General features: G+C 41.0%; 1 protein-coding gene across 12 annotated transcripts in view; it reads right to left on the bottom strand.

The window, feature by feature from the left end:
• Positions 1-24,556, bottom strand: part of ATP10B (ATPase phospholipid transporting 10B (putative)) — a 159,477-nt gene that overhangs the window by 53,981 nt on the left and 80,940 nt on the right. For 6 of the 12 annotated variants that reach the window (XM_083798075.1, XM_083798061.1, XM_083798068.1 and 3 more), the window contains one exon: positions 54-347. The exons of 4 other annotated variants lie outside the window; for them this stretch is intronic. In XM_083798075.1, the coding sequence (XP_083654201.1) occupies positions 54-328 (275 nt within the window). In that variant the 5' untranslated portion in view covers positions 329-347. Of the gene's footprint in view, positions 1-53; positions 348-6,307; positions 6,449-24,556 lie in introns of all 12 variants that reach the window. 2 more of the 12 variants (XM_083798072.1, XM_083798074.1) reach the window with 1 other exon arrangement.

The following is a 24,556-nucleotide window of genomic DNA, read 5'->3' as shown; positions in this document are numbered from 1 at the left end:
TTTCAGAGACAACTCTTATATGCCATGCATCCTTGAATGATTTTTTTTTTTACCTGTGAAATTGCTCAAAAAGATTTTTGGGCAAAAAAGTAAACCACGTGTATTTTGTAGTCTGTATCTTGTTTCCAGAATAAAACCTAGAAGCTTGGTCCCAGTCTCTCTGCTGTCTCCCGTTGTTCGGAAACACAACCCTCCACTTGTTAAAGTTGACTTTTGATCTATCTCTGGCAGAAAATAATAGTGGGGTTGATTCTGGTACAGTCTGGGAGAGACTTATGGCTCCTAGTCGCTGCCAACGGTACAAAGCCGAGTCCACAGACAAAGCCATTCGCAGCAGGGATGTCAGGCTGAAAGACAAATGCATGACAATGACTGAAAACCAATTCCATTCTGGTAGAAAATTCACTTTGTGTCTTACTAGCAGAGGTTTAAAGCAGCAAATGGTACTACTGTTCAGTCCATTACATGTTCAGTCTTTGAGCTCAGCACTTTCTACAGAGAATGCATAGAATAAGACACAACAAAATCTTCAGCAAGGAAAAATCCATTTCTATCTCTGGGAAAAAAAAAAAAAGAAAGCCCACCTCTATTTTCTTTGTGTTATAACAGCAAACTAATATAGATAAAGCCAATTTAACAGATGCGAACAATGGCTTTTCCACCACAAAGTCTGTATCATTTTCTTCAGTCATAAACTGCCACCAAATCTATTCGGGCATTTTTCTTCTAAAGTCTCAGACTTTCTTATATTGCTTTTTCTATTCACACTTACTTACAAAGGGACCAGCTCAGGTGTTGAATCTCAACAGCTCAGATAATAAAGAACTGCAACATCAATTTAATCTCATTTACATTCCCATAACAGTTTTCTAGAGTCTCCATAGAAATCTGATTTAAATGAAAAAATGCCAAACACCACTAAAACAATGGGTGTTTTATTGGGTCGTGAGATAAAGGAGCTCAGCCTCCTAATACTAATCCTATTATTGTTGAACACATGTCTTCTGACTTGTTCACACATTCACAACTGCAATTGCAATCCAGTGACCAGGACAGTCAGGCTCCAGCAGCACAGGTGTGTAAGCTATTATGTTCAATTTTAAACACCGTAAAATCCCAATTCAAAAGCAGGAGCTTGTGGACCAGAAGCTGCCATATAGGTGAGGCAGTACACATGACAGAGCAAATAAAGAAACACACTGACCTTGTGCAACTTTAAAGTTCCCCTAAACAAAACCCATGAACTGATCTTACCTCACCTAGGTTGTGCGGCTAACATTTTTTTATTTAAGCTTGGACAATGGCCATTTAGATTAGTTCATTAAAGAATTCGCTTAAACTTTATTTGATAGCAACCATGTTTGAAGCAGATTGAGAAGATCTGTACACATTTGTGCAAGACTAAATGAACCCATCTCAAACTGATACTTTGAAATGGTTTACACCTTTATTGCAGGCGGGTCCTTTTCTTTTTGCTGTCAGCTTCCTCTTCCAAAATGCCTTTTTTTTTTTTTTTTTTTTTACTGTATGCGGTATGTGATTTCCTTTGAAAAACAAACCGTATTTGAAATGACATATGCAGTTTAGTCACAGAAGGGGAAAAAGTAGACTACTGAATTTCACTAACACACTTGAAGCACACTGTTTTAGCAGCAAGCAACAAGCAAGGTTTATGCACTATCACTAGCTGCTCAGAAAACCAATGCAGAGTTCAGCTTGCTCAGCAGTGCCTTGGGATCCTCTGTGATGAGAGGAGAAAGGCTAATTGCCACCTATCAAAACTTGGAAACACTGGCTTAATTACTCCAAACACTCAATGAATCCAGACTTAATGCCGTGTTATCTCAATAGGGAATGATGAAACTATGAATTACTGGGAAGATGCAAGGGAGGGGAAATATCAGAACAAGCAAGGGAAAGGAGTTTTTAACAGAACTCGCTGTGTACCACATACTGGAATTCCAGCCTTCAGTCCTTCCTTGATTTTAGATGACTTCACTGTGTTTGCAGTAACTGTATTCATCTGTGAAAAGATTAGCTACTGAACGGGAAAGCAGCTGCCACTGTGATAATGAGATCTGAATAGTGGCAAAGTGGTGATCTTTGGTGGCTCAGATACACACAGTACTACACACGTCTTTAACCACATAATATATATACACTAAGACTTATATAACAGTGGCATATATGAGCTACACATAACCTGCCAGAGCACCAAATTATTTCTGTACCTGTGATACATCAAAGTAGGTTAAAACTAATTTCAAATTACAAATTAAAAATGCAACAGTTTCAGGCATATTACTAAAAATAAAAGGAGATATAAATATCCTGGAAGCACAACACAGCCCAGAGAAAGCAGTCTAGGAGGTTTCTGGAGAGCGTGGAAGATAGCTTCCTGACGCAGCTGGTTAGAGAGCCTACCAGGGGAGGTGCCCCGCTAGACCTTCTGTTCATAAACAGTGACGGACTGGTGGGAGATGTGGTGGTCAAGAGCTGTCTTGGGCAGAGTGACCACGAAATGGTTCAGTTCTCTATTCTTGGCGAAGTCAGGAAGGGGACCGGTAAAACCGCTGTCTTGGACTTCCGGAGGGCTGACTCTGAGCTGTTCAGGACACTGGTTGGCAGAGTCCCTTGGGAGGTGGTTCTGAAGGGCAGAGGAGTCCAGGAAGGCTGGGCACTCCTTAAGAAGGAAATCTTAATGGCTCAGGAGCGGTCTGTCCCCACGTGCCCAAAGATGAGCCGACGCGGAACTAGACCGGCCTGGCTGAGCAGAGAGTTGTGGCTCGAGCTTAGGAGAAAAAGGAGGGTTTATAATCTTTGGAAAAGAGGGCGGGCTACTCAAGAGGACTATAAGGATGTTGCAAGGCTGTGCAGGGACAAAATTAGAAAGGCCAAAGCTCATCTGGAGCTCAATCTGGCTACTGCCGTTAAAGATAACAAAAAACGTTTTTACAAATACATCAACGCAAAAAGGAGGACTAAGGAGAATCTCCATCCTTTACTGGATGCAGGGGGAAACTTAGTTACAAAAGATGAGGAAAAGGCTGAGGTGCTCAATGCCTTCTTTGCCTCAGTCTTTAGCAGCAAGATCAGTTGTTCTCTGGATACCTGGTACCCTGAGCTGGTGGAAGGGGATGGGGAGCAGGATGTGGCCCTCGCTATCCATGAGGAAATGGTTGGCGACCTGCTACAACACTTGGATGTACCCAAGACGATGGGGCCGGATGGGATCCACCCGAGGGTACCGAGCGAACTGGCGGAGGAGCTGGCCAAGCCGCTTTCCATTATTTATCGGCAGTCCTGGCTATCGGGGGAGGTCCCAGTCGACTGGCGGCTAGCAAACGTGACGCCCATCTACAAGAAGGGTCAGAGGGTAGACCCGGGGAACTATAGGCCTGTTAGCTTGACCTCAGTGCCAGGGAAGCTCATGGAGCAGATTATCTTGAGGGTCATCATGCGGCACTTGCAGGGCAACCAGGCGATCAGGCCCAGTCAGCATGAGTTTATGAAAGGTAGGTCCTGCTTGACGAACCTGATCTCCTTCTATGACAAAGTGATGCGCTTGGTGGATGAGGGGAAGGCTGTGGATGTGATCTACCTTGACTTCAGTAAGGCTTTTGACACCGTTCCCCACAACATTCTCCTCAAGAAACTGGCTGCTCACAGCTTGGACTGGCGTATGCTTTGTTGGGTTAAAAACTGGCTGGATGGCCGGGCCCAAAGAGTTGTGGTGAATGGAGCCAAATCCAGTTGGAGGCCGGTTACTAGTGGAGTCCCCCAGGGCTCAGTGCTGGGGCCGGACCTCTTTAATATCTTTATCGATGATCTGGATGAGGGCGTCCAGTGCACCCTCAGTAAGTTTGCAGATGACACCAAGTTAGGTGCGTATGTCGATCTGCTCGAGGGTAGGAAGGCTCTGCAGGAGGATCTGGATAGGCTGGACCGATGGGCTGAGGCCAACTGTATGAAGTTCAACAAGGCCAAGTGCCGGGTCCTGCACCTGGGGCGCAACAACCCCAAGCAGCGCTACAGGCTGGGAGATGAGTGGTTGGAAAGCTGCCTGGCCGAGAAGGACCTGGGAGTATTGGTTGATAAGCAGCTGAATATGAGCCAGCAGTGTGCTCAGGTGGCCAAGAAGGCCAACAGCATCCTGGCTTGCATAAGAAGCAGCGTGGCCAGCAGGGCTAGGGAGGTGATTGTCCCCCTGTACTCAGCTCTGGTGAGGCTTCACCTCGAGTACTGCGTTCAGTTTTGGGCCCCTCGCTACAAGAAGGACATGGAGGTGCTCGAGAGAGTCCAGAGAAGGGCAACGAAGCTGGTGAGGGGTCTGGAGAACAAGTCTTACGAGGAGCGGCTGAGGGAGCTGGGTCTGTTCAGCCTGGAGAAGAGGAGGCTCAGGGGAGACCTCATCGCTCTCTATAGGTACGTTAAAGGAGGCTGTAGAGAGGTGGGGGTTGGTCTATTCTCCCACGTGCCTGGTGACAGGACGAGGGGGAATGGGCTAAAGTTGCGACAGGGGAGGTTTAGGTTGGATGTTAGGAAGAACTTCTTTACTGAAAGGGTTGTTAGGCGTTGGAATGGACTGCCCAGGGAGGTGGTTGAGTCGCCATCCCTGGAGGTCTTTAAAAGATGTTTAGATGTAGCCCTTAGTGATATGGTTTAGTGGAGGACTTGTTAGTGTTAGGGCTGAGGTTGGACTAGATGATCTTAGGGGTCTCTTCCAACCTAGACGATTCTGTGATTCTGAGATTAATTGAGGTAGCTTTACGCATAAAAAGTAGCACGTCTTCCACAACTTCCCCTGGGAAACTTTTTCTACAGCTTCACAAATCACAAATTCATAACATGATCCACACTAAACTAAGGTACTGTTATATGGGGGGTATATTCTGTAGCTGGATGCTTGAGCAAAACAGCAAGCTGATGGCTTTCTTGACATGAGTTTCAGCACTGGCAATGAAAAAGTAGGAGAATCAAACATAATACTTAGAATTTTGGATCAGTAAGAACATAAAGGAGCCTGAAATTGCCATCAATGTTAGGCTGTGACACAGTAGGAAAGAAGTAAAAAGATGCATTCTGTAAAACAACAGCTTTCTTATCTCAGCCAGGTGCTTACAAGAATCTTGCAACTTAATGGCACTTCGATGTTTTATACCAGTTACTTTCTGTATGGTAGGAAATCCATTAAAAATATTACATTCTTCTGGCAATATATCTAATGTATTTGTCCCAACTCTTTCTAAATGAGCTTCATAAAATCCTTTCTCTAGAACAGAACCTTTTCTAGAATTATAAAGTATTTTAGAGGTACACACCCATTTGATATGTTTTTACATGGAGCTGTCACTGAAAGAACCCATGAAGTGTGGATTTTTTCAACATGTATTTACTGAAACAACTTGTTTTCTTCCATCTATGTAGTGAAGCCTGAGTACTGCAACACACATCCCAAAAGATCCAGGTGATGTAGACATTTCCATCACCATTACATTTGGGATTTGGCATCTACTCCACTCCAGCATAGAGATTACAAAAAATGATAACTCCAGTGCTGGCATCTGACAGCTATTACTGTTTTGCTTAAACTCACCTTTGTCAGCCACTTCAGAAATACTTGCCTTCAAAAAGGAATTAGCAAATTCCAGTGGCCGGCTTCATTTCCAAGTGGGATTTTTCAATAGATAGAGACCAGAAATGCCAGGGAAGCACTGGCCACAGCTGCAGAATTTTGCATTATACTCAGTTACGCTGCAGTTGCTCAAGGTGTAACATGATGACAAATACAAGGAAAGTACATGGCTTTGCTTCAGCTCAGTGCTTGTCAGACTTTGAAACAAGGGGACTAAAAGAACCCCCCCATGCCCTTAAACTCCCAAACCTACTATATAGGAGGGAGCCTGGAGAAATGGTTCAGGAATACAGAGGAATATCCATGACAGCCTGCCTTTATTGCTATATAACCACAGCAGCATAAGGTTTTAGTGTCTCATCATCTAGACTTTTCTGAAGTTGCTGTCTGTTAATACTGTTACCAGCGTTCCTGTGAAGGCCTAAGAAGCCTCAGTTTCAAGAAGCTGTTTTCCCTCTTCCTTTTCATTCCATTACTCATAGCTAAACCTGTGGGCAGCTCTCCACGGGGCAAACACATTTTCACCCTGATAATTCCCAAACGGTTTTCCAGGGGACATCCTGGGGACATCCTAGCCTGGGACAAATCCGCTCCCTCCTTGTGTACATACCCCTCAAGGTTCCCACAGCTACAGACATACATTCATTATATGAAATTATGATGAATTGTTACCTATCTTATTCTTCCTTTTAGGAATAGCACTCCTTTCCACAGTCCAAACTATTGTCACTCTGGCCTTCACATGGAGATATTATGGTCTCAAAAGACATGCAAAATGTTAATGCATATTTAGATATCTCCGTTTCTGAGTTCCTGCATTTGGGAAAAAAAACAAAAACACCAACACAACAAAACAACAAGGCAGAAAGCAATACATAAGTGATTACACTAGAATCTTTTTACAGCAAAGGTAACAACCATACAGAAATGTGTCAATCAGACACCAAATTACATTCAGGTATGAGATAAGAAATGTGTAGCTGGTGCTAACATAGGAGGTTAGACACAGTGGTCACATTATTTCACAACCCTGCTTCAAAGTTTCTGAAACATTTAAAGCACTAAGCAAAGCATGAAAGCCTTTGCACATCTCCCATAAAAATATGATAGAATGTAAGTTTGAGAAAGTTTCTTATGTTTGATGAAAGACTGAAGTGAACAATACCCTATAAATTGAAATGGTATCATTCACACTGTCATCAGGACTTTTTTTTTTTCTTTGAAAAAAATCAGAGTTTCTTTGCAACAAAAGGAGGACTGAAATCATAATCTTTCTGCAGTATGTGGCACAATTTGATAACATTTATCAGGTGATTCAAAGGGACAATGTCATTAAATATTTTTTTCCTTGCCATTTGGCACATAGATTAAAATATCCAACTTCCGGTAATTAAAAAAGAGTGCTCCACAGTATTCACGGAAAAGAAACGTATTTTGCCTAACAGCTTTGTAATGGTACCCTGAAGAAGATACTATTTGTGAAATGCTATTGACTGCTACTGCTATTTACTATTTCTGCCTCAAAAAGAGGATTTTACATATGCTGTAAACACTACAGCAATGTATTTATTACAATAAGCAGCCATTAATTATATCTCATACAGCCTAAGGCCATCCTTCATGTTTTGAAAGGCTCATTTATTTTATTCTTGCTGCATTTCATCAGTGAATGAACCTGTCCCCATTGTTAAGACTAGTGCTACGTTTCTGTCCTAAACAAATTCTGGGAAGTCAAAGAGTGCTCACGATTTAGCTTACATTGTGGTAAGCATTGAGAGATAGCCCTTGCTTGTATCTAGCTTGTATTATATCTAATGTATAGCCATTCTTGTATCTAGAATGTAAGGTATCCAGGGATCTGAAAGTATTTCAAATATAATTATCTTTTCCTTTTATTGGGAGGAACGAAGAGCTGAAATTTGTCCTGGGAAGGAAGGTACGCAAGGATTGCTGCTGAGTCCTTTCCAAGTGCAGAGTTCAACATGTTCAAATGATTCGGTGTACCTGAGATGAACTACCATTTACTTATCTATATCAAGACCTCTCAGGCAGGCCTATGCTTATTTTTTTAATATAGTATACTACGGTGGAAATATGTAGGCATTCGTATATCAGAGGTGAACTTTCCAAAGAAGAGACATATCTTAAACAAGAAACAAACAAGAGGGAAGATGGCACTCCAACATCCAGCACGCACTTGGTAGAATTTGCCATTTTTCCTCCATGTTTCAAGTCTATCTTCTATTTGAGAGTGCTGCAATTGCAGCCAGCAAAAACATTTGGGAAATATTTCCCTTTACCGGAAAAGAGATGCTACAGCCCACTGATGGCAAGTGTTTTCCTCTTGTATCCTTTTGCTGACAATAGGAAAATTGCCCTTGGTTTTTCATAGATAGCCTATATTACTAGCAACCTCTGTTATTGTTTAAACTCATTCTATCTTTATAGGATAGAAACTGACTGCATTAGAGAGCCATGCCAATGCACTTAACTAGGATGGATTAGCTGTGACATAGTTTAGTATCACAGTATCACAGTATCACAGATTTCTAGGTTGGAAGAGACCTCAAGATCATCGAGTCCAACCTCCGATCTAACACTAAGTACTCCACTAAACCATATCGCTAAGCTCTACATCTAAACGTCTTTTAAAGACCTCCAGGGATGGTGACTCCACCAACTCCCTGGGCAGCCCGTTCCAATGCTTAATAACCCTTTCGGTAAAGAAGTACTTCCTAACATCCAACCTAAAACTCCCCTGGCGCAACTTTAGCCCATTCCCCCTCGTCCTGTCACCAGGCACGTGGGAGAACAGACCAACCCCCACCTCTCTACAGCCTCCTTTAAGGTAACTGTAGAGAGCGATAAGGTCGCCCCTGAGCCTCCTCTTCTCCAGGCTGAACAGACCCAGCTCCCTCAGCCGCTCCTCGTAAGACTTGTTCTCCAGACCCCTCACCAGCTTCGTTGCCCTTCTCTGGACTCTCTCGAGCACCTCCATGTCCTTCTTGTAGCGAGGGGCCCAAAACTGAACACAGTACTCGAGGTGAAGCCTCACCAGAGCTGAGTACAGGGGGACAATCACCTCCCTAGCCCTGCTGGCCACGCTGCTTCTTATGCAAGCCAGGATGCTGTTGGCCTTCTTGGCCACCTGAGCACACTGCTGGCTCATATTCAGCTGCCTATCAACCAATACTCCCAGGTCCTTCTCGGCCAGGCAGCTTTCCAACCACTCATCTCCCAGCCTGTAGCGCTGCTTGGGGTTGTTGCGCCCCAGGTGCAGGACCCGGCACTTGGCCTTGTTGAACTTCATGCAGTTGACCTCAGCCCATCGCTCTAGCCTATCCAGATCCTCCTGCAGAGCCTTCCTGCCCTCGAGCAGATCGACACACGCACTTAGCTTGGTGTCATCTGCAAACTTACTGAGGGTGCACTGGACGCCCTCATCCAGATCATCGATAAAGATATTAAAGAGGACCGGCCCCAGTACTGAGCCCTGGGGGACACCACTAGTGACCAGCCTCCAACCAGATTTGACTCCATTCACCACAACTCTCTGGGCCCGGCTATCCAGCCAGTTTCTAACCCAGCGAAGCGTACGCCAGTCCAAGCCACGAGCAGCCAGTTTCTTGAGGAGAATGTTGTGGGGAACGGTGTCAAAAGCCTTACTGAGGTCAAGGTAAACCACATCCACAGCCTTTCCCTCATCCACCAAGCGCGTCACTTTGTCATAGAAGGAGATCAGGTTCGTCAAGCAGGACCTACCTTTCATAAACCCATGCTGACTGGGCCTGATTGCCTGGTTGCCCTGCAAGTGCCGCGTGATGACCCTCAAGATAATCTGCTCCATGAGCTTTCCTGGCACTGAGGTCAACCTGACAGGCCTATAGTTCCCTGGGTCTGCCCTCCAACCCTTCTTATAGATGGTCGTCACATTGGCTAGCCGCCAGTCAACTGGGACCTCCCCCGATAGCCAGGACTGCTGATAAATAATGGAAAGCGGCTCGGCCAGCTCCTCCGCCAGTTCTTTCAGTACCCTCAGGTGCATCCCATCCGGCCCCATCGACTTGCGCACATCCAAGCTCCGTAGCAGGTCGCCAACCATTTCCTCATGGATAGCGAAGGCCACGGTAGTATTCTTTTAAATGTTATTTCACCTGAAGATTTTTGTAGAAAAAAAAAAAGTAGTCTTGTTGACTAGAAGAGAAAGCTCATCAGAAAGTCAGCAATAAAAAAACAACTTTTTCTCTTTTGAAGTTACCTCATTCCTGCCAAGTGACAGGCTTAGCTACATATGTACATGCCCCAGACTTCTGAAGCTGGAGACAGGAATCCTGTCTTTCCGGCATATGCACAGGAAACTTTTACACAATCTCGCCTCACATAATTTTTATTAAAGGAGATGATAGATCCACCAAAAAAAAATAAAATCCTACTTGTAGGCGTATGTAAAAAAATGCCTTCAGAAGCTATCAATACAAAGCAGCAACTTGCAGAACTATCAAAGCAAGATGAGGTCTATACCTTGTATTCAAAAGTTGGTTGTGTATTTCTGAAAAATTGACTTCAGGGCAAAATTTCAGACAGGGTAGAGCTTATTTCTGAAAAACAGTACTGTGAGAAAATGCAGTGATAGCACTTACATGCAGATATGTGCCCTATCAAGAACTACAACTAAGAAAACGTCCTTCCAAATTTTCACCTGATATTTTCATTTTGACATTGCTTGCAAGGCAAGGAGGCATCAAATAACACAAATCCCCTCTAATATTTAATTCTAATTTAATAATAAAACTTTTTTTTTTCCTAATTGAAAGCAGCAGCAGCATTTTTTCTTTTTGATATCCTATATGGACAATGTGGAATTCACTGATTCACTGAAAAGAGCCATTCCAGGGAAGGTTTGACTGGGGAGATAAAGATTACGAAGTAAACTGAGTATTATGGAAATCTCAGTCACAAAGTTCGTTATCTGCTTTGTAATTATCTGCCAGGAAGTTTTTTTTTTTTTTTTTTATGGTGATACTGTACAGAAATTCCAGCTCAGTCATATCAGTTCAGAGAAAATATTTTGTGGTTAACATGAATGGAAAAGGGAAAGGAGACAGGGAGGAACAAGGAAGGCAATTACATTGATTAGCAGGATATGGACCACAGCCTAAAATTATGCTGTAACATTTTATATCAGAGAAATAATGCTTGCAGTATGAAAGAAAGTTGCCAGAAATGGAAAAGAGAGCCATAAAGACCTGCTTCATCCAAAAAATGCTAGTCACTGCAGATCGCTCTTTCAACTGACAAGATAAATGTATTATGGATTAACAGTTATATAATGTTTTTGAGAGCAAGTTTGTGTTTGTATCAGATAAACAGAAAAGAGCTTTTCATAAATCTAATGCATCACTGGACCACAGGGCTTCACTATTATTATATTAGATTGACACGTTTTTCATGTCTTGACTAGATTCTCTTTCCTTAGGGAAGAAATCCAAAAATCTCGCAATAATAGGTTAATTATAAGACTCTTTCCCCAGGTCAGACTAGATTTTACTGCTTGCTGCAGAACTTTCCTTTAGCTTGAGCAGTGCAGAGGCATGTTCAGGCAGCACAATCTTCTCCAGGGCTGCAGCTGTGTTATTAAGACTGGTTTCAAAATAGATGTGCTCTCAGCATATGCTGACATACAGGTCACGCAGACAAGGATGATTATCAGATGTTATTCAAGAAGGAATTTGCCAACTTGCAAATAGTGATGCTGGATGCTGTGTTTAGCTTCACTCCGTGAGTAAGGAGTTTGCTTTGGTCCCCCAGATTACATGCTCATTTAAATGAAGAGTTAGACTGAAATTATCTGGCTAACTGGAACAACGAGCATTGCTGCCAGCATGCCCAAACACTACAGTGATCTACTTTTATTTTGTTTGGGCCCACTGCACTTTCCATGAGTGTAGGCAGAGGTAGATTCTGCATCTTTACCACCTTCTAATTAAGTTTGCCCTGTTAACTCACACTTTCAGTTTAGGACATACTGGAAAGAGACACCTGCACAGAACTTTATATATATCAAGTCCCTAACGTCTGACTTGGAGACAACAGATTGAAAGGGCAGGTCTGTGGTTTTCATGACTTCAGAGATGTTCTGGAGGTTTCCCTTACAAGTTGGTGCCCAGATATGGGCAGTGAATGCCATTATATCTCCCAGAAATGTTTTAGGTGCACATATCTTTTCAAGCAAGTAAATACATGAGACACAAAACTGCAAGCTTCAGCCCAGTGCCGAAGTGAAAGTGGTTAGAAGCACACATCTTGGCACGTATGTAGTTTTTAAGGATACACATGAAGGTACCATATCAAATACAGATGCTCTCTGAAATCAGAAAATATCTTTTCTTTATTCCTCTTATCCAGAAATTACGAAAACCAGAGTCTAGGAAGTCTTAGTCTAGCTTACAGTTCACTTTAAATAATAGAAAAAAAAAAGATTCTATACCATATGACCATACACTGGCATAAACAGAACTATATACAAAACAAAGTAAACAAAGATATGTACCCATACCACTGTCCTTTGGACTCAGCCTCTATGTAAGTTCTTACATACAGGCAAATAGTGTTTGTTCACAGGAGAAACGGTAATTTATAAAGCATATAGGAATTACTATATTAAAAGTTTTCTAGACCTACCTCCTTTCTGAGGCCTAGAAACCTACAGGTCCATTCTCTCCATTATGTGGTTATCAGAAAAGAAAACCCAGGTAGGAAATGAAAAGATGCATACACTTCACTGCCTCTCATTTGACATGTCATGCATCTCCAGCTCACCTGTACTTCTTAGCAGACAGCAAGTTCTGCATCTGAGAAGTCTGCTTTATTTATCTATAAAAGCACTCACTACGCCCTAATATGACCCCAGTAATCAGATAAATCAGCAGCAACCTGTATCACCTGGTTTTACAATTCTGACTTGTCCATGGTGCGGAAAAGTCCATCTTCAAGGATTTAAAAAGTACTGAAGAATCCTGGGCCCTGTTATTCATTTTCTTGTTGGGCCCACAGCAGACAGTAATAAAAAAAGTAGTGGGGTAATGGACCTGACATCTCCATGTGACTGCAATAAGACCTCTAAAACATAAAATTAAGCATGACTACAGAAACTCTGCTAGCAAAGTAACTTCCATGGCACACACGACCCAGGTGGCACTTGGCATAGCCAGCGCAGCTTTCCTGGAGGAAAAGAAAGCGTTGGGCAAAAATGCACTTAAAATATGAATGGGCAACAAGAGATGTGTATGCTAGGTCTGGGATGCAAGTCAAGGTTAGGGTAAGGTAAGGTGAGGCAAATTTTACACCCACTGTACTAGAAGCTCACTTAATCTGAAAAGGCTTACTTGGTAAACTGCAAATATTCACATCCGCACCTGTTGGGGGGGGGCTTTTTGCATAGGTGTCTCTCCTTTTTCTGAATATATCGCATGAGAAACATTCTCATTGTCCCAAACTGGGGAAATTCTCTCTTATAGTCTCACTCACCTAATTCAGAAATCTTTTGCAGTTGCAAAAGAGTCTGCTATGTGTTTCAATCCTGTGTATGCCTCTACCGCTAGCTCTTTGAGTGGTTCTGCATACTACTTAATTAGAAGACTATGCATTTCAAACCCTGGCAATAGCAGAATTCACTTGCATTTTAGCCCAGAAATGAGGACACTGAAATTAGAGCAATTGTCTGAATAATATATATTTTTTGTTTGTTCCACTTAATATTCAAAATCAAAGTGAATTGGCCTTTAAAAAACAATCTAATATTTATAGCATGTATGATTATACAGCACTTATGATCAAAATTATGTTGCAGATGTTCATGTGGGAACTCAGCAATGCTGAAAAAGTCCAAAAGGAAGCAGAAAAAAATGAAGATAAACTGGAAACTGACCAGAAGATCCTTTATATGTAAAAACCTTTTATGCAACTATGTTTTTGTCAGAATGTGCTGACTCTAATTTCAGTTCTCCAAATCTGAATATTAAACTAAAGTGTCCCAAAGAGAACAGTTACTTATTTATACAAAACGGAAAGAAAAACCAGAAAGCCTACACCAACTGCCAATGCATTAGGCACAGCTCCACATCAATCGAAGATCAAGGGAAAGCTTAACCAGGATCTAATCACACAGGATTGTTCAAGGAATGTCCAGTGGCACCTGGTGAATCAGGTGTGTACGCAGGATAAAGTTGTTCTGTTTCACTTATGAATAATGCTCTCTAGGCCTTTTTTTTTGGACAGAAAAATGTGAAAATGCACTCAGTCTAAAAAAGTAATCCTGGCAGCAGTGCACCATGTCAAGAGCATCAGGAGAACTGAGGGGACCATGCCAGCTAGTGGAGGATGGCACTGTGTTACGATGCAGGAAACCAATCTCCCTTTCTTGCTCAGGCACAGCTTTCCTTGGCCTCAAACAAGACTGAATTTCCATACAAGAATCTGAACATAATAGGCATAACTCAGTACTTCTGAAATGCTCCTTGGAAACATTAATTCCTTTTCTTAAAACAGTACTAAAATTCCTTTCAGTCCTCTCTCTCTTTTTTTTTTCCCCTATTCTCTTTCATCTTCCCCCAGACTAAGGTAGCTGATACGTACAATTTGCATTTAATTCAACTAGATAGAATAGGATAATATAATGATTTTTATAAGACCACAACAAAGTATTGTACAAAAGTTAACTTTATGGGGTATTTCCCTTCAACCTCATGTTAATAAAATCTAAAAGACTAAAATTTACAATACGTCAAGTCAAGGCTATTTTTAATAAAAGGTATCTTTTTAGCAAACCACCATGTTTTATCTGCAGTTCGTTTCCTCTGTGATTTTTCCCTTTCCTCTTCCTGCCAGGTTACAGTGATATAACATCAACCTTGGGAAATGCCCCCTTGTCCCAAAGAAAATGAGTCACTTCTGATAGGCAACAGTGATGAGGGAAAATGGCGGAGAACAGGGTAGGGAGTAACCGCTGCTGCACTGCCATTGCAATTTATTCCAGGTGCCTAAAATGAGTTAAACTATTCTGGTTCTTTCCAAAGCAAGAAATCAGGGAGCAATGGCCTACAGGCAATGTTCCATGGAGACGAAAGAAGATTACATTTGTACTGTGACTCAAGCCAGACCTTTTGCAAGGGAACAATCATTAAGCAATCTTGGGAAACTTTACATTGTACTCCTGCAGAAAAATACATACCCAAAGCAAGAGAAAAGAACCCAGTCACTTCAGAAACTATGCATTTACAGCATATCAGATGTACTGTAGCGAGATAGCACAAATAGAGATTCAAATGTACATAAAAGTGAACTCTTGAAAAATTAAAAAATGAATTTTATTCCATTTACTTAGGTGACATATAAAGAAAATGGTGATTATATTTAAACATCAGCACTATTAAGCAGAACTGTGACAAGCCCTATGAAGCAACTGTTTGCTTTTCTGCAGTGCAGTTTTTGAAAATTAGGCAAGGCAAAGACTTGTCAAGAAAAACGGGCTGACGGGAAATGTAATGCCGTAATAGTCCACGCAGTGACTACTTTGGGCCTAACAGAGAAAAGCATCCAGACTGAGCATCTCCTCTTCTGGGGTACAGGTTCTTCCTAGCCAGAACCCCTCAGGAACACAGACACAGAATACAAACGTTCTTTCCCAATTTACATTCAAGTTCTATGCTTCTAGCAATGTTTAACACAAAATCTGGTATAAAGGAATAAACAGTAGACTTTGGAAAACTCTGAAACCTCATGTGTTTCATGAAAAAAGCATTCATCCTGAAGATTTCCTGGGTTTGCTTTTTTGTTGCTTTGCATCTTCTGCAGTCATTTACGTGAATGCAAAATCATTATGATAATGAGCAATCAGTTGACTGGTTCCAAAAAAAATGAGAGGCAGAGCAGGATACAAATGATGTCAGAACAGCAAGTGTGAAGACTGAAACCACAAGGAATTTAAGAAATCTAATTCCAAAGGTGAACTTCACTCCTTGTAAAACCTCCCTGCTACTAGTTGCAACATCAGAGACTAAATTATATTCACCTGTGCTCCTAATTACTACTTAACTGAGGAAATTTTAGTTCTGCTGAAGATTGCCTAAGTCTGAAACGTACCTGTAAAGCAGAATGATATGTATCAGACTGTGACAACGTCCTGCAGAAATGCCTTAAATGACTTCTTTTTCCCATTATTACTGATTTATTTTCTAAGGTATCCAAGATACTGTTAGAATCTAAATTGTTAACACATGAAAAGCTGTTTTGTTCACCTGTCCTGATGTCCTGAGGGCTATTTGGTTGTTGTATTTAAGAACTTTATACAATCATAAATACCGGCATAAAATTCAGGTTGACAAAACTATGCAATTAAAAAACAGAACATGAAGTATACAGTCATTGTGATGATTTATAGCCAAAGTAAAAAGTTTTTTCCTTGCCTTTAAAGTATGACTGTGGCTGATTTCTGATGTAAATTGAAAGACTGGTTATTCAAAGCACTCCATTTATTTCATTATAACCCAAACCATATGACATTCAAAGTCAAACACAACAAAAAGTGTTAGTAAGCATAAAGGCTGTTTGAATCTGATGTATAAATGACTTCACTTCTTGGCTTTTTACATACAATAGTTTCCATTGAAATTGCATTAGAACATGAGTCTGTTTTTGAGTCAGAGGTCAAAAAGCTTTTACCTTCCTCCTCTTGCTACACTGTTGGCTCAACAGAGACTTGAAAACAACTCTTAACAAAATCTGAAGTGTTACAACTGGTAGCAGAGTCTGTGAAAGAGCTTCTCCACCACTGCATCCAGAGACTGTTTTTGTCAAAGCAGTCAGCTTGCTCATTACTAGAGTGATTTCAAGCTGACTTTTTCTACTTTTAAAAGCATCTGAATGAAATTTATAACTTCACTCTGAAGTTGATTACAACCTGTTGTTACATGTGGTACTTGACTCAGACATCTTTCTCCAGTTATTAACTGAGCTACTTTTAGTTATAACGTGGATGATAGAAACTGGAATTGTTTATCAGCTTAGCTTTGAACACACAATACTACCAGCCTATGAAGTAGTCAGTCTAACTTCCTGGAATCCTGCTCATTTATTAATCTTCCATAAGCCCAGCTGGCCTACTGCTGAAATCAATGGAATTTATTTTCTTCCAAATTCAGAGAGACGGATTCAAAATTGTGTTTCTTCTTATTTTCTATTTCTTAAGAATTTTCTATATCTTGAGTGTCACGCATGTAGATCCTGTCTTTTATTACATCAGCATATGGTGAAGTTTTAAATATCATAGGATGCTAGGAGTTGCATTTCCTAGAATGAAGGTGTGACATTCACAGGCTGCATTTGGTGACTTTAACTGACACCATTGCTTGAATGGGTGAAGGTTATAACATAACCACTGCAATCTGTGGATACATTGTCCTAAACCAGAAGCTACTGCAGAGCAAGTTTACCATTTTCCTTAGCAGTTACAAGACAAATTCTTTTGGCAAAATCATATATTTCTGAAGTTAGCATGTAATCTTTTCACTCATCACTGTACTGCAGTGCTTCAAGACATAGTTTGTTAGGTATCATTTGAATTTGATAAAAGATTTTCAGGAATAAACTCCCCTTCGCCAAAACCCACGGGTCAAATTGGTCAATCTTGCCATCACACAACAGACCTAACCTGTAACATTTCAGCACCTTTTTCAGGGAATACTAGTATGAAAGACAATACATATATATCAGGAAGCTTTATGAGGAGCTGTATCTCCCTTGGTAAGAGAAAAGTGAGTTGTTTTTAAAATAAAGTGTCAAAGTTTCCAGTTTTGAAGCTATCTGGGCCATAAGATTACATAGCCTGATTTTCTATTAATATTGGCGAATACTTTTATTAAGTTGTTCCTGTATTGAGTAAAATTCAGTGTTTAATGCAATTCTGGATTTGATAACACCAATAAATAAAGCATGTTTTTCTCCAAAAACACATTTTCCTTAATTCCATAAAATATGGGTATATAACACATAATAATGGGATACATTCAGGGAGATTTCCTACAGCAATTTGAAAGGAACAAACACAATTTTAAGACCACTATGTAGGAAGCTCCACCTTTTGCTGCCAACAAATGAAGAGCATTGCCAGCTGGTGGTGGTGGCTCTTGGGAGTAGTCATGCAACATGAGGCAGTTCTCCTCCAGAGATGTGTCACACAAGAGAAGCAGTGATTTTGGGTACCTGTTCAAATGAAGCCTCTGAGAGCCTGTTACTGGATTAGAGCTATGAGTCCACAACTGAACTGGTAACTAGTGACAGTTCCAACAAACAGGCAGAGTAGTCAAATCTTAAACAGTGCCACACACAATGCATTCTGGCTCTGATCAACAGAAGAACAGAATAAGAAATAGTTTACCACTTATTTTAAAGCCCTCTATTTTGCAATCATTAACTTGGTAGCCGTTGTAAAGATTTGATGATGTAAATGAGCCACCCATTTTGTAAATAGGAAAATGGCTGTTAGTGTCACAGCAAGAACAAAACTTCAGGAATAACATCCAACCAGGACTTCACTGTAAATAGACAGATGCAAAGCAATTGCCTGTATAAATGTAGAATTACGCAGAATATGTTAGGTTAACTCACATCAGCTAGATTACAGAGAACTGCAAATTCAGGGCTGCGTTCCTAAAAGGCACTATGCTTTAAAGGCAAATAGAACACAGAGAATGTGAATTCAAGGTTCTATTCCCTATAATATATTTTTTCAGTGTGCACAGATTTTAGCTTTGCAGGCCACTCCCGTTTTAAAAGAGAGATTAATATATTATTTTGTCCCAGTCATGAAGGTAACAGCATTAAATAAGGTCAGTGCCATTTATTAGAAACAAATGAGTGATTTAGTTCAAACACCTTTTTTTTTTTTCTTTTTTTTTTCCCCCAGGTAAGAATCTTACAGATTTTAACAGAAAAAAAAAAAGCCGCTTCTTGACTGATGTAGGTTTTGAACATAAATTTATTAACATCTTTCCTTTTTTCCTAATTGAACTATAAGGAGCCCTTCCTGAACTATAGAAAAACAAAACAAAACAAAACAAATTTCCTGAGCTATATTGTGTTGAGACAAATGAAAAATAGTAAGAATTTTTCCTTTTATACAGCATGTAAGAGAATTAGAATTAGACATATCTTTGATGAATTTATTAGTTGCTCAAAGCCCAAATTCATTTTTTGTTATGCAGCACTGTAGAGGTTAACAGAACAGGCAAAAAGGGAGTAGATGGCTGACATGGCACATAAAAGAAGAACAGAAGAAATGTCTAAGTAAAAGCTCCCAGGTACCCGCACTGAAAATATTTCCACTCAGTCTGTATCAGGCAGCAAGTGAGGTATAAACTGAGCAAAGACAACTTTCTAAGTAGCGATGTATTTATTTTACAACCTGCCCACCCTGCCTGCCTGCTCCCTCTATTAGAGCACTTTGCTGTACACATGAAGAGCTCTCCTGGAGGCAGTTACATTTATGAACTGTTTGCTCTCTGCTCGCCTTGCAGCCAGAAGCAGCACAACCATCATTCACTCTGAGGAAAAGAGAACCAGGTGAAAAAAAACGACTCTTCCTGAATGCCCTCATAAATTTACACGGAAAAATAACTGCACAGTACTACCCCAAACCTTTAGTTATATTAATGACAGGATGGTAGTATTTCCATGCAATAAATCTCCTTGGCTTCACCTATGGGTCAAAATGGAAGATGCACAATTTTGGCCACTTCTGCTAGCCTTGTTATTACAGTTCCTGCAAAATATTAAATCATACAATCTGGTTCACCAAACAGCCTGCCAGCAGAAATGCACTCTCAGAGAACAGATAAGTAACGTGGAAGATTGAACACCAATACTTCTCCCCATGTTCAAGTACAACTCCAATGGCCCTGAGGAGGGCAATAGGATAAACAAGTGAAAAAATAAAAGAAATCTAAACGTAACCTAAATGAAACCTAAAGTAGAGTGGGTTATAATCAAATGACAATAGTGTTGAAGCACTGGACCAGAATTCAGATCTTGATAATACATATTGACTGAATGGGCAGTGTACTGTGCACTGTTCCTTTCTGATGGATAATTTTCCCCATCATATTTAATAACATATTACTATTAATAATGTTTACAATTCCATAAATGTGCTTTGAGGCTAGCAATATAAAAACAGTCAGATGATCTAAGTATTATATGAACAAGAAGAATAACGAACTGGCAGTTACTCGCTTGTAGCCCAGCTGGCTTCACAGCAACTGATTCATCACTAGGGGAAATTAGCTGAACTGTCCACATTTAATAATAAATAAATCACTTGGCAGCTGTACCACAGTGCTAACTGTAGAGCTGAAAGAGATATCTCAGCCTTATAAGAGAATGTGTGTTGTTCTTAGCATGCTTGTTTTGCAGATATGAAATGACTGACGTGAACTGCTCCCTGTACCAGGAGTCAGGGAGAGCACTGCCACTGCCTTTTGCAGTTTGTCTCAAGAAAAAAGAACATACCATATTTAAACCAAAGTTCAACAAATTAATGAGTCAAGCACAAAATATTTTAGATTATATAAAATATAACAGAGTAGCTTATCAAAGATGAGTGTAGATACTGCAGTGATTTTTCATCTCTTTCGACACTGCATCTTCCTGGACTTCCAGTCTAACGCAAAGGCAGTTGCACCTTTGGACTAAACCACACTGTAAAGAGGACAGGGGCAAACAGTAGAAATGGCACTCCTCATAACAAACATAGGAATGCACAAGAACAGCAACGCAGCTCAACTTTACAAGACTATGGTGTAGGCACCATGTTTCTTTTAGTCTGAATGCAAAGGGAAGCATGTGCAATTATGATGTCCCTTATCATTTCCCTTTTCCCTCCCCAGCAAGAACATTTGGGTCAAGTGAGTTCAAATTCAAAGACATCAACGCCCCACAACTTTTGCAAAAACAATCAGCCAGACTACAGAGAGACCCAAGAGAGCCTCCCCTGAATGAAAGGCTGCCACGCACATGTGGTCATGTTACTCACAGAAGAACAGAACGGTTGAGGTTGGAAGAGACCACTGCAGATCATTTAGTCCAACCCCCCTTTTAAATCATCCCATCTGCCCCCCACCTACAGCACATTGCACAGGATCATGTCCAGATGCACAGGAAGGTTTTGAATGTCTCCAGAGAAGGAGACTCTACAACCTCCCTGGGCAACCTGTTCCAGTGCTCTGTCACCCTCACAGTAAAGTTTTTCCTCCTGTTGAGATGGAACTTCCTGTTTCAGTTTGTCCCTGTTGCTTCTTGTCCTATCACTGGTACCACCAAAAAGAACCTGGCCCCATCATCTTGACACCCTCACTTCAGGTACTTACACACAAAGATCAGAACCCCCCTGAGACTTCTCTCCTCCAGGCTGAACAGGCCCAGCTCCTTCAACCTCTCCTCGTGTGAGAGAACCTCCAATGCCAACACTTTGGTCGCCCTCTGCTGGACTCTCCTCAGAAGCTCCACGTCCCCTCGCACTGGAGGGCCTGGAGCTTGGCACCATACTCCAAGCGAGGCCTCGGCAGGGCTGCCTGGTGGGGTAGGATCGCCTCCATGAACCGGCGGCCACACTTTTCCTAACACAGCCCCGGATACCAGCAGCCTTCTTGGCCACGAGGGCCCAGTGCTGGCTCGTGGTCAGCTTGGTGTCCACCCAGACCCCCAGGTCCTTCTCTACAGCGGCTGATACAACCGGGAGACTTACTCCTTCCCAAACTAGGCTTTAAAAGTTACACTGTTCAAGCAAAGACTTTTTTGTTTTTATAAAGTCTTCAGAGTGTAAACACTATGCAGGTATTATCCAGGTTACTGAAATGTGGTGTTATTAGCAGGAACATTACTTTTTTTTTCTTTTTTTTTTTTTTTCTCCCAAGTACAGATCCATAAGTGGGAGGCTCATTATGGTGTTGTTTTCAAAAGGTGAGAACAAGTCTGCAACTCTCCAGTGTGCTCCATAGGCTTTGTTCCACTTTCTTTTCTTTGCCAGTGAGCAACACATTCTTCTAAACTGAGTTTTTTTTTTCTTTCTTTCCTTTTTTTTTTTTTTTAGAGGAGGCTTCAGGAAAGAGGATGGAAATGTTATCTAAACACATGGAGTTTAAAAATTTATGCAACAATAATACAAAATCTACCTTGCACAGCTTAACATTTTTAGTCATTTCCATGTGCATACCTTAAGTGAAGAATAAAGTTAGCGTAGTTTGCTTAGTGAGTGATGGCAAGTGTAAAAAAGCACAAACCAGATGAGTGGATGCTCAAGTAGTCTGTTTAATTACAGTTAAATATAGGACAACATGTATAATTCAGCCTTCACTACCTGCACCTGGCACTAGCCACTTCAGAGATTTCTCTGATAAGTACTCTGAACATCAGCTTTCAAATAGCCCTGGAAATGTCATTCACACATAATGCAAAGGCCCAGCCACTGAGTTAATAATATCCCCTACAATATGGGAGATCCTGATACCGTCTATCTACTTCTGTACCTCTTCCTCATGTCTGATTAGATGGTACGATTCAATATTATGTTCAAATTCTGGATGTGTGGTAACTTCTCCAGGGGGTTTCCAGCTCTTGAATCACTTCTTCTCATTGCTGAGTTTCAGGTCACTTTAATCACAAGGGACACAGGTCAGTGATGCCTTGTACACAGTGAAATAATAATAATAATAATAATAATAATAATAATGTAACAGAATTATTCCCCAAAGTAACTGTATGATAATACAGCTCTGATAAGGGGATATTTCCAGGTAAACTGGAGGTGAGTACTTTACAAGTACTCTTTGCAGAAATATATCATTGGAGAGAGAGCAGCTGGGATGAGGGGTGCATGAAAAACTACATTTTTTCCACATAGATTTATCATGGGGAAACAGCAGTACATAGCAGGTCACCTCACTTGTCACTGAAATACTGTCTCCTGTAGAGTAGAAAGTAGTCACCAATTAAGAGCCAATAGCAACATTATAATAACAGCTTTGAGCAAGAGATTTTGAGAAGTCATAAGGGGGATTTTAGGTAGGCAGAATGTAATTATCCATTTGGAATTCAGCCAGATACACACAAGTCTCTAAACTCTGCATTTGCTGCCAATCTCAGTAACACTGCATCACCACGATTTACAACAGCAGTAATTGCTAGGCAGATCACAGATTAACCACTAGGTACCTCATGAGCTATTTGCAGGATGGTTATAGCAAACCCTGCTGTCTGGGAAGAAGAAAGACAGAGAAGCATCAGGCATTGTGACAAACTCTCTGCTACTTTGAAGTCAAGGGCAAAACCTTTTTCACACATTAGATATGTAAAAAGTTATTTGGCATATCAACCTTCTTGCAAGCAACTGCAGCCATCTGGCTTCTTTTCAAACCTCCCGCCCAGACAGCTCCTTTATTTATATAGCCCCTGGGGAACCTCACACAGCTCCAGCAGACTGACAGGGTACTTTCCCCTCTCTGTTGTGATCAGCCTATATCTGTGCTTTGGCTCACAGTAGCTTTCTGTTTCCAGACATGCTGCTGAAGCTGGAAACAAGTGCCAACTGAATTGGATCTTTTCAACAAGACACACTTGAAGCTACATTCTCTGCACTTAACAGGCCATCTACAATCCTCTGGGCAAACGCTCACATTCTGTTTTCCTGCTACTACCGGATTTTCCACGCTGCTATTCACTTCAGAAGACAAGCATATTATCCATACTAGCATGATGAGTTGGAAAGAAGCCCTTAGAGTCCATCCAGATCACTTTGCCTAGTTAGTGTTGTACTCAGTGATGTTCTTTTCATCCAGTCTGTTCAAGCACTATTTTGAAGAGAACAACATAGTAGAAAGTGCAGCAAGTAAAACCCTCCCCAGGTCCTGAACTCTTTTCCCTACTGACTTACTAGACACAGCATAAGTGATTTCTGCTTCTTTCTCAATATCTTATCTCTCAAGGAATGGTTAGAGTTTGAAGACTGCTAGTGAAAAACAGAGATTCATAAGAGAAAAGGTACAATACACTGGGAGCACTTTTCTTACAATTAAATGAGATTTCTAATCATTTATAAACATATAAGATCTGTATGATTCGTTCTGTATGTCCTTTATTTTCACGCTTCAGGGGATGAGCTAGTTCTGAATTGAGAGAGTAAAATTTTGGAATCTCTTGCAAGGTTATGCCAGGAGGTGTCACTTTTAGACTCACAGAATGATTTAGATTGGACAGGACCCTTGAAGGTCCAAACCCCACACTGAAGAGCAGGGCCAACTTCAGAGTTAAATCAGGTTACTCAGGGCCTCGTCCACACAAGCTCTGCATATTTCCGAGGACAGAGTCTGCACTGATATTTAAGACATTCGAAGACTTGCAAACCAGAGATCTGACAAGGATAGTGATTCTTGTCTGTGACTGTAATAGCTCTAGGGATACACTCACAGCCAAAATACCTAAACTCAGATTCTAATCTTCCTTTAGCTAAAAGGAAAGGCTCTGCAAAGGCTGATTTGAGAGAATCTATACAAGAAGCCTTTCTCTTCTAATTATGTAAGCTGTCTAGGGAAATAAGCCTACCAGCAAAATGTTTTAAATTAAGTGTAAGTTTAGGAAGTGCAAATGTACAGCAAAGGACAAAAAACAATTTCTTAAATATCAAGAAAACCTTGGAAAAATAGCACCCTCAACTATCACTGTAGCACTACAAATGTCTGGAGATGACACTGATGAACATATTTAGAAATGTCCCCAACAACACATTGCCCTCTCTGCCTCAAAGCTAGTCACACACAACATAAACTGCAAAATATGGCTGATCTGGGAGAGGTGGGCATGACCTGAAAGTTATCC

Source organism: Anser anser (assembly GCF_964211835.1).
Source record: "Anser anser genome assembly, chromosome: 14".
Classification (NCBI taxonomy): Eukaryota; Metazoa; Chordata; class Aves; order Anseriformes; family Anatidae; genus Anser; species Anser anser.
Note: the sequence above shows the minus strand (reverse complement) of the source record. Positions and strands in the feature narration are given on the sequence as shown.